Here is a 12,099-nt window from a genome sequence, read left to right as displayed (position 1 = left end):
CGGTCAGCTGGTTTTCACGTGGTTTTTTTGAATCCTCACCCTAGGATGCGGGTGTTGATTTGGGGGGGCGGTGGGTGCCGGGGGGGGGCGGGCGGGGAGAGAGGGGCGGCCGCTGCGGAGCCCCGTCTGTGCGGGGACGGCAGGCGGCCGGGCTGTGGGGCCGCGGGCAGAGGACAAGGCGGGCACGGCGCCCCCTGGCGGCTCCCTGTGGGAGAGACGGGGCGTGCGCCGCGCCGGGGCGGCGTCGGCGGCCAGACCCGACCCAAGTCCCCATCGCGAACCCGGAGCTGCCCACGTGGCGTCCGTGGGTCTGAAGCTCCTCTTTAAGCAAAACCTCCTGTGCCTGCCTCTGGCGTCCGCCCTGGGGTTTTCGTGCAGAAGAGGATTGAGCCACAAACTCAAGGAATTAGCCGCCGCGGCGGAGTCTGATCCTGAAAACTCCCTCTCGAGCGGCTGGTGGACCGCTGGGAGGCCCTGTCCTCGCCCCCCCCGGGCTGCGCCCCCCGGAGCGCGGGGGCGGGGGTGCGGCCGTGCGCAGGGGCCGGCCCCGAGCGTGGGAGGAGTCGTGGCCGCGTGGACGCGGGCCCTGCCGGCGCGCTCACCGCGTCTCCCGGCGCTTGCAGGCTGGCGGCCGTGGCCCTGCTGTACCTGGAACAGGAGGACGCCTTCTGGTGCCTGGTCACCGTCGTGGAGGTCTTCATGCCCCGGGACTACTACACAAAGACGCTCCTGGGGTCCCAGGTACGGCCGCCCCCACCGCGCTCCTGCCGGCCTCCGGCGCCGCGGCAGCGGGCGGGCAGCTGGAGCGGGGCGTGGACGCAGGCTTGGCCGTGGCCGGCCCCAGTGGAGCCCAGGAGGCGGGGCCGAGGGGACGGCCGAGGGGACGGGGTGGTGTCCACCAGCCAGAGAGAGCTCGCCCAGGGCCAGGCCGCGGGGGGACCGCTCTTCCCGGTCACAGCTCCGCGCTCTCTCCCTGCACGCCGCGTCTCCCGAGCGCTGCGGCCCCGGGGGTCCGTCCTGGCCTGGCCTCCGGCCGCCTCCCTCAGCTGCCTGGCTGCTCCGCTGCAGTGGCCAGGGTGGCCGCCCGCCCGCCGGGGGAAAGGACCTCTGCGGTGACCGGCCGGGAGGCCCCGGGGTTTGCAGCGCTGCCGTGGCGCCGGGCCCTCCCTGCCGGGAGCTGTGCGGCTCAGCGCCAGCCGGGCTCCCCCCGCTGCAGTGTCCCCCCCCGCCCCCCCTCTGTGAGAGGGTCTGAGGTTGGATTCTGATGACGCACGGAGAGCTCAGCGCCGACAGTGTGGTCAGAGCTCAGCAACGTTGTCGCTGACGCTGTCACGGGCCCGGGGAGGCCTGCGTTAGCTGTGGGTTTGAGATCGAACCTGCATCCCTTCGTGCTGCAAACACGTGGCCTCTGAGGAGACAGCCCGCCCCACGGTGAGGGCGGCGGCTCTCCGGAGAGAGAACGAGCGTTTTCAGTTACTCCCCATCCACTGTTCTCCCGCCTAAGGCTGACACGCTTCAGTGTCGGGGGACAGCCGGGCGGGCGGGCTCTCGGCAGCCGAGTGCCCTCCGCGTCCCCGCGGGCAGGCCCGGTCCAGCTGGTCCTCAGCCGAAGGCCTGCAGTGCGCCCGGCTGCGCCCCTCCCACGGTGCGCTCGCTCAGCCGGCCAGCCCGCGCTGTGCTCGCAAACCCCTGCGGGTCGGACACTCCCGCCGGGACCCAGCGCCGTACCCCTGGCAGGCAGCCCCCGGCCAGCCGCCCGGCCTCCCCACGGTCAGGCACGAGGGGCGCGGCTGTCACCCGGACGCCGAGGACGGGGTCGCCCCGCCTCTGCCCTCCGCCCTCCGCCCTCTGCCCTCCGGCCTCCGCCCTGTGCAGGTGGACCAGCGCGTGTTCCGCGACCTCATGAGCGAGAAGCTGCCGCGGCTGCACTCGCACCTGGAGCAGCACCAGGTGGACTACACCCTCATCACCTTCAACTGGTTCCTGGTGGTCTTCGTGGACAGCGTCGTCAGCGACGTCCTCTTCAAGATCTGGGACTCCTTCCTGTACGAGGGACCCAAGGTGGGCCGGCAGCGGCGGCGGCCCCGGGCTTGTCGTCGGAAGCGCGTCGGGCGCACTAGCCTTGCTCCCTGGGGGGGGGGGGGGTCGGGGGCTTCACCGGCCCGTGGGCTGCGCTGCCCCCAACGAGATGGACAGTAGTGCTGCCCTGTCGGGGCCAGCGGTCAGTTCACACGGCCGGGGGCGGCCCCGGGCCACTGCGGATCCTTGTGCCCGAGGGCCTCCCACACCGTCTGCCGTCTCTTTAAGACCCAGTTCCGCGGGAACCGAGTGGTGCACTCAGACTGTGGGGGGGCGGGGGGCAGCAGGACGGAGATGTGGGCGCTGCAGGCGTGTGGCGTGGAGCTGCTCTCTCCCTTCCGTGTCCTGGTCTTGCTTCCCGGTGCATCATGTGTTTCTCTCTGGGTCTTTTGTGTGTGTCTCAAATGTGGGCTTTTTTTTTTTCCAGATTTTATTTATTTTTAGAGAGAGGGGAAGGGAGGGAGAAAGAGAGGGAGAGAAACATAGAGGGAGGGTTGCCTCTCGCACGCCCCAGCACTGGGGACCTGGCCTGCAACCCAGGCCTGTGCCCTGACTGGGAATTGAACCGGCAACCCTTTGGTTCACAGGCACTCAATCCACTGAGCTACACCAGCCAGAGCTAAAATACAGGCTTTTTTAAAAAACTGTCTTGGAGATAGTTCTATACCAGGTCATATGGGTCTGGGTTTGTTTGTTTTTTGTTTTGTTTTTGACTGCACAGTATCTCCGTATACAGATGAGCCAGAAATACACGTAACAGGCCCCGATGAGGTCTCTCCCACACGTGCTCCTGTGGGCCCGGGAGTGGACGTGCGGGGTCCAGGGTGGACCTGTCTGCGTCCTCACAGACAAGTCGCCCTGCCAAGGGCCTCACGGACGAGGGGTCCCGCCAGCAGAGCCAGCGTGTGCGCCCCCCACTCTGGGCCCGCGCAGCACTGCACCCCGGCCTGCGGGTGCTGCGGGGAGCTGTCAGCCAGGGCCCGGCCGCTGCGTGCTCTGGGCAGCTCCCCGCCAGGCCCGTTGGACTTGCAGGGCGACCACGAGCCCGGCCCTCGGCCTCAGGCGCTGCGTCCCCACGACAAAACAGTAGAAAATGCGTGTTTCCACCCGCCAGTCAGTGACGCGCAGCCGCCCTCGCGGCGAGGCAGAAGCTGCCGCGTGGCGGTGCGGAGCCGTCGGGGCTGAGACCCCGCGTGGAAACCGTGTCCGGTTCCGTCCGCGGTCACCCGCGCTGCCCCTCCCCCCCCACAGGTCATTTTCCGCTTCGCCCTCGCGCTCTTCAAGTACAAGGAGGAGGAGCTCCTGAAGCTGCAGGACCCCATGTCCGTGTTCAAGTACCTGCGCTACTTCACGCGCACCGTCCTCGACGCCCGGTGAGTCCCGGGGCGGGGCCGAGCTCGGGCCCGCAGGTGCTGCCGCGGCTCCGCTTCTTCCCGAGGGTCTGCGTCCCCCCGGGGTAGACGGCTTGTCGGGGAGGGGCGGGACCGGCTGCTCTGGGAGGCCAGGGGTCCGCAGGAGGGGCGGCAGCCTGGAGCGAGCACACGGGGGCGGGGGGGGGGGGGTGGGCGCCAGACCGGAGAGAGTGGGAGACCCGGCCGCTCTGGCCCGGCCGCGGTGCTCGCAGATCCTTCCGCCCGGCCCGCCCCCGCCTCCCGGCTGCTGCACCCGGCCCTCCCTGTGGTCCGTGCGCGCCCTGGCCGCCCCGGCCCGGCCGCCGGGCGCTGTCCTGAGCGCCTGCTGCTGCCCGGGAGGCCAGGACGGCGCCTGTGCGACCGCCAGGCGGTGCTCGCCTGCAGCGTCTTGTTCTCGGGAAGTCGATGTTGGAGGAGCTCTGGGGGCCAAGGACACGTGGGCGCCCGCGGTCTCGGTCGGGCAGGCGGAGGAGCCCTCTGTCTGAGCCTGCCCTCCCCAGTGAAAGCTGGATGCTGCGCCCCGGGGGCCCGAGAGTGTCCGTCCCTCTCCCGTGGTGGGGTCGGGCGGCAGGCGCACTGGGCGGACTTCCCCGCCGCGGCGCCCGGGGACGGAGAGCGTCGTGGTTCCAGAGACCCCCCCCCCGCCCCCCGTCCCCGTCCCCGTCTGGTGCAGCTCTGGGCCGAGGGGGACGGGACCTGCCTGCCAGCTGCTCCTTTGGCGCCACCTGTTGGGGGCGCAGGGTCGGCGTCCCCAGCCTGTGGCTTCAGGAAGGCGAGGTCACTGGGTCAGGAGTTCCCGGGGCATCAACGCGCCAGGCCGGCTGCAGAGGGTCTCCCGGGGCGGTTAGGACCGTGGGTGCCTCCCCACCGCCCCCTGCACCGGGCCCCCGGGTGTGGAGCTGCAAACACACAGACTCTGCGGCCGAGGGTTGGGGCCCCGTCCCCGCTCCCCCAGCGGGACCTGCGCCCTGCTGACGCTCCGTCCGTGTCCCCCCAGGAAGCTGATCGGCATCGCCTTCGGGGACCTGAACCCCTTCCCCCTGCGCCAGATCCGCAACCGGCGCGCCTACCACCTGGAGAAGGTGCGGCTGGAGCTGACGGAGCTGGAGGCCATCCGGGAGGACTTCCTGCGCGAGCGGGACGCCAGCCCCGACAAGGGCGCGCTGGTCAGCGACGAGGAGGAGGACACCTGAGCGCCCGCCCTGCAGCCGGGGGGTGACCTGCAGACAGAGCGTCTCCACCGGGGTCTGGGGGGTCTGCCGGCAGCCGTCCAGGGCACACCGCGGCCTCCGCTCCTCTGGGCCGGCGGCCGGCTCGCGCCGGTGCACAGCCGCCCGCCTGCCTGCCATGCATCCGTCCCGGGACCCAGCAGCCACTCGCACCGGTCGGCCGTGGGGGTCCGGGCCCTGAGGAGGCCCCAGGTGGGCCGCCGCCTCTTCCCATGGGCCGCTGGCAGCGTCCAGGCAGCCGGCTGCGGAGGACGCCCGGCGCTCAGACGCCCAGGCCGGAGTGTGGCTGCCCGTGGCCTGCGGTCAGTGCGAGGGGAGCGACCTCCTAGGAGAAGCAAGCACGCCGCCGTTCAGAACCGGCCGTAGAAACCACCCCGGCCTGCCGGCCCCGGCACCACACGCGGTCCCGCGGGAAGCTCTCCGCGTGTCGGGGCCACGACTCTCGGGGTGTCTCCAGCACAGACAGACGGCACGGGGTCCCGGGGAGGCTGGCTCAGCGTCCCGCCAGCCGGGCCCGCCCCGGGTGGCCTCGGTCACGGGGGACGCAGGGCGGCATCTGTGGCTTCCTCGGCGGCAGCAGCCGCCACCGGCGCACCTGCTGTGTCCTCGCCCGGCTGGGGCCCCGGTGCTGGGAAGTGCCCCCCCTTCCCCGGACCCACCACGTGGTTCCAGGGGCCCTGAGACCCGAGAGCCGCCTCTCTGAAGCCCCAGTCTTTGCACAAGGAAGGGGGTGCCGCGCCGCCATCCTGGGCCGTCGGCGTGGCGGGCGCTGTTGTTCGAACAGGAAAGACGCCGTTTTGGACGGAGCCCTTCACCCTGCGCGGAGCAGACGGGAGACGGCCTCTGGCTGGCAGACACCGAACACGCTCAGGCTGAGAGTCGAACCCGAGCCATTCGGGGGCGGTCAGCCTCCGCGTTCGGGGAAGGGGGGGGGCTGCCTCGTTGGATTCCCACTGTGTGGGGGAGCTGGTCTCTGTGTTCAGCCAGAAACAAGCCTCTGTCTCCCGTCCGTCGTCAGCAGTGGGGTCTCCGTCCTGGGGGTCTCTGGGAGCCGGCGCTGCAGCTCCAGCTCCTGCAGGAAGTTGCTGCTGCAGGAGCCAGCTGCTGCAGCCCCTGCTCCCCCCTCCCCCGGGGCTGTCAGCCTGGGGGTGCCGTGGGCGTGGGGCGCAGCTTCCTGCAGACCTGGGTTCCCAGGTTCATCTCCCCTGGACCTCCCGTCCTGGGGCGGAAACACGGCCTTAGGAACAGGCCTGTGGTGCCCCTTTGGCTCTGAAAAGACGCACCTTGGAAGCACCTGAAGCGACTTCGGGGCCCGGGTTTCAGCCCTTGCGCCAGCGGCGGCGGTGATGCCACGTGGCCCGGCGGTGGGCGTGAGAGCTCTGTGGGGGAGGGGTGGGCAGGGGCGCTGAGTCCACATGGGGCCCCGATGGCACTAAAGTCCGGCCCCACTGCCCGAGCCACCCTGCCTCCTGGGGCAGCTGGGACCAGGCAGGGCAGCCTCCGCAGCCGCCCAGGGCGCGGGCCGTGGCCCACAGGACCCTTGTGCTGAGGTGCCAACTCTGTGTTGCTGGGCCTTCTTTTTTATGGGTCGAACATCCGTGAATACTTTTGTATATTTCACTACAGTTTATATTTTTATAGCCTATTTTTATCAAGGTTTTTCAAGTTCATATGCCTGTATTTTGTATAACAAGTTCTTCTGTGTGCAAGGCTCCCTCGTGCGTATTTATGTGACCCTGAAGGTCCCAAGTGGCTCTGCACGCCGGGCCACCACGGACCCTCGCTCCTGTGCGGCCCCCCCGTCGCCCCAGGTCGTGCCCTAGGGTCCTGCTGTCGGCCGTCCCGCAGCAGCCAAGACCATGGTCCCCAAGGAGACTGTGGCCTCGACCACATTGCACCGACATGGGAAGTGTCCTGGGCAGACAGCGTCCCAGGCTCTGCCTGACGCGGGGTCTGTGTCGCCCCCGACACCCCGACACCCCGCCCCCCTGTGCGGCGGCTGGGAGCCGGGCTGCGGCACTGCCCCCTCACTCCTGCTCTCCTGTCACAGCAGCGTCCGCGCTCACCTTCCAGGTCAGCCTTGGACTTGCCCTGTTAGAAAGTAAAATAAACTAATTTGTATGACATTCCAACACGATGCACAGTTGCAGTCACTTGGGGGCAGGGCCAGGGTGGCCGTCAGCAGGGGCAGCCCTGGGGGGCCCTGCCAGCCAGCCTCGTGGCAGGTGGGGGGCGGCAGCCAGGATGGGGGCGTCTGCAGGGGCCTGGGAGCCTGAGCAGCCCCCAGCCACGAGGACAGGCGACCCTCCCACTGCCTGTGACCTGCCGTGCCCGGGTCTCCTGAAGGAACACAGGAGAGTGACTGAGACCAAAGCTGTTCCCACGGTGTGGGGCAGGGGGCTCCAGGGAGGATTCACAGACAGTCCGAGGCGGCTTAGACCCGGTGAGCCGTCTCCTCCCGGGGCTGTAGGCGCCAAGGCTGCTGGTTCCTGAGCTCCCCCAGCACCACGGCAGGGGCAGGAGCCAGGCTGGGGCTGACATTGTAGGCCCGATGTCCACAGACACGGACAGCAAGAAAGCCGGGCCATGAGGTGTGGAGGACGGCAGAACACGGACAGATCTATGTATTCTTGGTATTCTCAGATTAGAAGCAAGTGAATCTACTTCACTCTCGGAATTCCAGGATCCACAGAAAAACGGAGTTCAGTTTCCCCAGACCCAGCCTCATTGCCCAGTCCTTCGGAAAAAAACCCATTCCACACTCACTGTTCACAGCCGAGTGGCAAAAATTCTGGGGGGAAACCAGCAAGTGCAAAGACACAGGGCTGTAGTAGCTGGGGACTTTCTCCAGAGACGCCAACCCCATAAATTACTCACAAGTATGTGAGACTCCTGGATATCCATTAAAGCCCTTAAAGTTGAAAAGGCATTTGTCCAATTTCCAACTCACGATCTTTTCAAAAGCAGGTAAATGGTGCCGCCTGGTGGACACAGTTGGTATTGCAGTCGACACCACAGGGACAAAAGGGACCTCTCACTGTCTTAGGGACGAGGGCTAGGTGTCTCCCGCTTCCCTCTCAAGCCTAACAGAACCCGCACAGGTAACTGAGTTCAGTCTTTCTCGGTCCGGTTGTATTGCCAGGTCCTCCAGGAATGAGCCATTCCGGAGACGCCTTAAGGAAACAGCCACATAGAGAGCATTAATGAGGAGGAAATGCTAAGTACAAAGGGCAGAGCAGATGCAGCTGAGCTAGTTTTCAAGACCCTCCCACCCATAAATCACCCACTACTTTCCTAGATTCCTGCGAAGCCATCAAGGCCTGCAGCAAACTCGACAGCCACTCAGGTTATCCGCCGCCCCCCCCCCCAAGCCCCGCCCGCAGTCAGTATTTTTGAAAAGTGGGTAAGTGGTGCCGCCTTGTGGACACGGTTGGTATTGCAGTCGGCAGGACCGCGACAAATACGAGTTGTCTGTACAGTGAAATCTCCGTTCCGTTCCGAACGTGAACAATTCGGTTCATGACCCAAGTTATTCACAGGAAAAAAAATTCTGTGTCATTTGTCGAACAAAACATCACTTCTCTGCCCGACAACATTTTCATGCTGATAGCTGGGGGAAATGATTCGGTTTTCGAACGAAGCTCTTCTCCAACAACTGTGCAGGAGAAAATCAGTTCGAGACCCGAGGTTCCACTGCACAGCGGCCCCGAGGAGGGGTAGGCCGGGAATCTTTCCAGACCCGCAGGCAGAAATAGCAGGTCGGGGCCGCCGGGCGCAACCGAGTCTCCTGGCTCCACAGCTGGGGGTGTCGCCTCCGGAGCCCGGAGCCCAGCATCTGTGCAGCTGCCGGGGGTTGTGCCCGCTGCTCAGGCTGCCTCAGCTCTTCTTGGCTCTATACTTGAATATTACTGTAAGTGTCTCTCTCTCTCTCTTCCTTCCTTCCTTCCTTCCTTCCTTCCTTCCTTCCTTCCTTCCTTCCTTCCTTCCTTCCTTCCTTCCTTCCTTTGTTGTTGTGTGAGAAACAGAGAAAGGTCAATTTGTTGTCCCACTTATTTGTGCATTCATTAGTTGATTCTTGTATGTGTCCTGACCAGGGATCAAACCCACAACCATGGAGTATCCGCATACCACATTCCCAACAACTGTCCCCTAGACTAGGGCTGTAAGTCTTTTCATTTAAATGGGCAAATTGAGCCCCGAGTGGTGTAGCTCAGTGGATTGAGCGCTGGCCTGGAAACCAAAGTGTCCTAGGTTCAATTCCGAGTCAGGGCATATGCCTTGGTTGTGGGACAGCTCCTCAATGGGAGCCACCTGAGAGGCAACCACACACTGATGTTTTTCTCCCTCTGTTTCTCCTCCCTTCCTCTCTCTACATAAGATCTTTAAGAAAATAAATAAATGGACTTAGTGGTTGATCTATACCACTCCACTCCATGGGTATGACATGCCAGGGCACTACCTGAGCTGTAACTGGGGTGTGCCTAATAGTTTCAAATGTCTTAGGTTATTTTTTTTAATAATCACAGTTGATTAGGGCAGGATGCATTCTTTTCTTATTTAAACTGATGGAAGTAGCAAAATTTAGAGAAAGTGAATATGAAAGTTAGATGGTTTTATGATGCTAAGAAAGAAGCATCCTCTTTAAGATAAGCAGCCTATTAATTTAATCATTGATATTTTACAAGAGAAAATGCCTTTTCTAAGACCCTAAGTATGTGCAGGTCTTAAAATTATCTGTGGATTTTCTTAAAAGTTGTTTTTGAAGTCAGTTTCCCCTCTTAGATGTTCTCAGGAGTCGTGGGGTAAAGGCATTTCTGGCTCTTGGCAGGTGAGATAGTGCTTGTTAACTATTTGTCAACTGTCAGTAGTTATAACCGAACCGTGTGCTCCGGCCCGGCTTCAGCTCCCCCGTCAACACGCCTCAGAGTGCCGACAGAACACACTTCTTTGCAGTCAGAAGCAGAGCTGGAGGAGCTACAGATTAAGGAGGAACAAATAAATAACTTTAAGTTCTTTTTTTAAAGATTGTATTTATTTATTTTTAGAGAGGGAAGGGAGGGAGAAAGAGAGAGAGAGAAACATCAATGTGAGGTTGCTGGGGGCCATGGCCTACAACCCAGGCATGTGCCCTGACTGGGAATCGAACCTGCGACATTTTGGTTCTCAGTCCATGCTCAATGCACTGAGCGACACCAGCCAGGGCTAATTTTAAGTTCTTAATAATTACCTCCAACATCCAAGACTATGAAAATAATTCTTCACACCTATTGTCTCGCTTGAGTGGGATACATTATTAGCAGTACTTCTTTCTAAAAACATAGTGAAAGAACAACAAATAAGTGGGGGCTGACTTTTAAATTCAACAGGAACCGGCTGCATAGACTAGTTTTGGATGTAAGTATACCCAGGTGCTTTGGATGGTTCACAGGCTTTGCAGCATGTTATCTGACTGTCCTTTAAAGTAGCTGTAAAGTTTTGCCATTTTCTAAGTCAAGCTCACGCAGGGAATGGAAGCTTTTCATTATGAAATAACAACAGCAATAACGAAAATAACAACAACAACACACTATTTTCTGAAGATTTCCGGAAACCAGTCCAGATTCCTAGCAAAGTCAGCCAAGACTTTTTAAAAAGTAAGTAAGTGCTGCTACCCTGTGGACTCACGTGGTGTTGCAGGACGCAGAACGAAACCAATGGGACAGCTGTAGCTCAGCTCAGGGCTAGGTGCGTCCTGCTTCCCTCCCAGACTTAACAGAACCTGCAGAGGTAACTGAGTTCAGGGTTGCCTGCACCGGCTGCATTGCCAGGTCCTCTAGGAATGAGCCACTCCAGAGACAGCGTTAAGGAAACAACCATAAAAAGAGCATTAAGGGGGAGGCAGTACTAAATATCGAGTTGGCCAAATACTCTTTTTTTCCCCCTTGAGATGGCTCTAGTTGGGCTTAGTTGTCTATAACTTCATTTGAAATAATTTTGTTACATTATAGTGTACAGTTCTCATCAGTGTGCATTAAAACACTTATCAGAACACTTATCATAAATTTTTGTGTAGCCATTTTAGTAGTGAACGTGGAAGAAAATATGCCACATTTTCAGCATATTGTGCTGTATCATTTCAATAAACCAAAAATATACCGAAACAAACAAACAAACAAAAAAAACATTTGTGCAGTGCCCGGAGGAGGTGCTGTGCGACTGATCGAACATGGGAAAAGTGATTTGCATACTTTCAAGTTGGAGATTTTACAATGGATGATGCTTCACGATTGTATAGACCAGCTGAACTTGATAGCGATCAGAGCGAGACATTAATTGAGAATAATCAACGTTATACCCCACAGGAGATAGCTGAGATACTCAAAATACCCAAATCAATACAGTTATGGGTGAAATGAAAAATCTTTTCTTTTACACACACACAAAAATGAGCTTTTTGGCCACGCCAATATAAAGAGCATGAGAAGATGTAGTTGGGCTAGTTTTCAAGGCCCTCCCACCCATAAGTTACCCACTACTTTCCTACACTCCTGCAAAGTCATTTGGGCCCGCAGCTAAGTCGACAGCCATTTAGGTTATTCCCCCCCCACCCCCCTACAGTCGGTATTTTTGAAAAGCGGGTAAGTGGTGCCGCCTTGTGGACACAGTTGGTATTGCAGTAGGCACCACAGGGACAAATGGGACCGCTCTCTGTCTTCAGGTTGAGGGCTAGGTGTCTCCCGCTTCCCTCTCAAACCTAACAGAACCCGCACAGGTAACTGAATTCAGTCTTTCCTGGGCCGGTTGTATTGCCAGGTTCTCCAGGAATGAGCCATTCCAGAGACGCCTTAAGGAAACAGCCACATAGAGAGCATTAATGGGGAGGAAATGCTAAGTACAAAGGGCAGAGCAGATGCAGCTGGGCTAGTTTTCAAGACCCTCCCACCCATAAATCACCCACTACTTTCCTAGACTCCTGCGAAGCCATCAAGGCCCGCAGCAAAGTCCACAGCCACTCAGGTTATCCGCCCCCCCCTCCGCAGTCGGTATTTTTTAAAAGTGGGTAAGTGGTGCCGCCTTGTGGACACCGTTGGTATTGCAGTCGGCAGGACCGCGACAAATGCGAGTTGTCTGTACAGTGAAACCTCCGTTCCGTTCCGAACCTGAACAATTCGGTTCTTGAACCAAGTTATTCACAGGAAAAAAAAATGTGTCATTTGTCGAACAAAACATCACTTCTCTGCCCGACAACATTTTCATGCTGATAGCTGGGGGAAATGATTCGGTTTTCGAACGAAGCTCTTCTCCAACAACTGTGCAGGAGAAAATCAGTTCGAGACCCGAGGTTCCACTGCACAGCGGCCCCGAGGAGGGGTAGGCCGGGAATCTTTCCAGACCCTCAG

At 60.5% G+C, this 12,099-nt stretch overlaps 1 protein-coding gene across 2 annotated transcripts in view; it reads left to right on the top strand.

Annotated features, from left to right (window-relative positions):
- TBC1D2B (TBC1 domain family member 2B) overlaps positions 1-6,852 on the top strand; it is a 30,410-nt gene extending 23,558 nt beyond the window's left edge. For both annotated transcript variants that reach the window (XM_045824942.1, XM_045824941.1), the window contains exons 10-13: positions 624-741; positions 1,876-2,061; positions 3,331-3,452; positions 4,489-6,852. In XM_045824942.1, the coding sequence (XP_045680898.1) occupies positions 624-741; positions 1,876-2,061; positions 3,331-3,452; positions 4,489-4,684 (622 nt within the window). In that variant the 3' untranslated portion in view covers positions 4,685-6,852. The remainder of the gene's footprint in view (positions 1-623; positions 742-1,875; positions 2,062-3,330; positions 3,453-4,488) is intronic.
- The last annotated feature ends 5,247 nt before the right edge of the window (positions 6,853-12,099 follow it).

This window comes from Phyllostomus hastatus, unplaced genomic scaffold (genome assembly GCF_019186645.2).
Source record: "Phyllostomus hastatus isolate PE091 unplaced genomic scaffold, TTU_PhHast_1.1 phas_scaffold_555, whole genome shotgun sequence".
Lineage (NCBI taxonomy): Eukaryota > Metazoa > Chordata > Mammalia > Chiroptera > Phyllostomidae > Phyllostomus > Phyllostomus hastatus.
The sequence above is the reverse complement of the archived record's forward strand: the minus strand, read 5'-3'. Positions and strand labels throughout refer to the sequence as shown.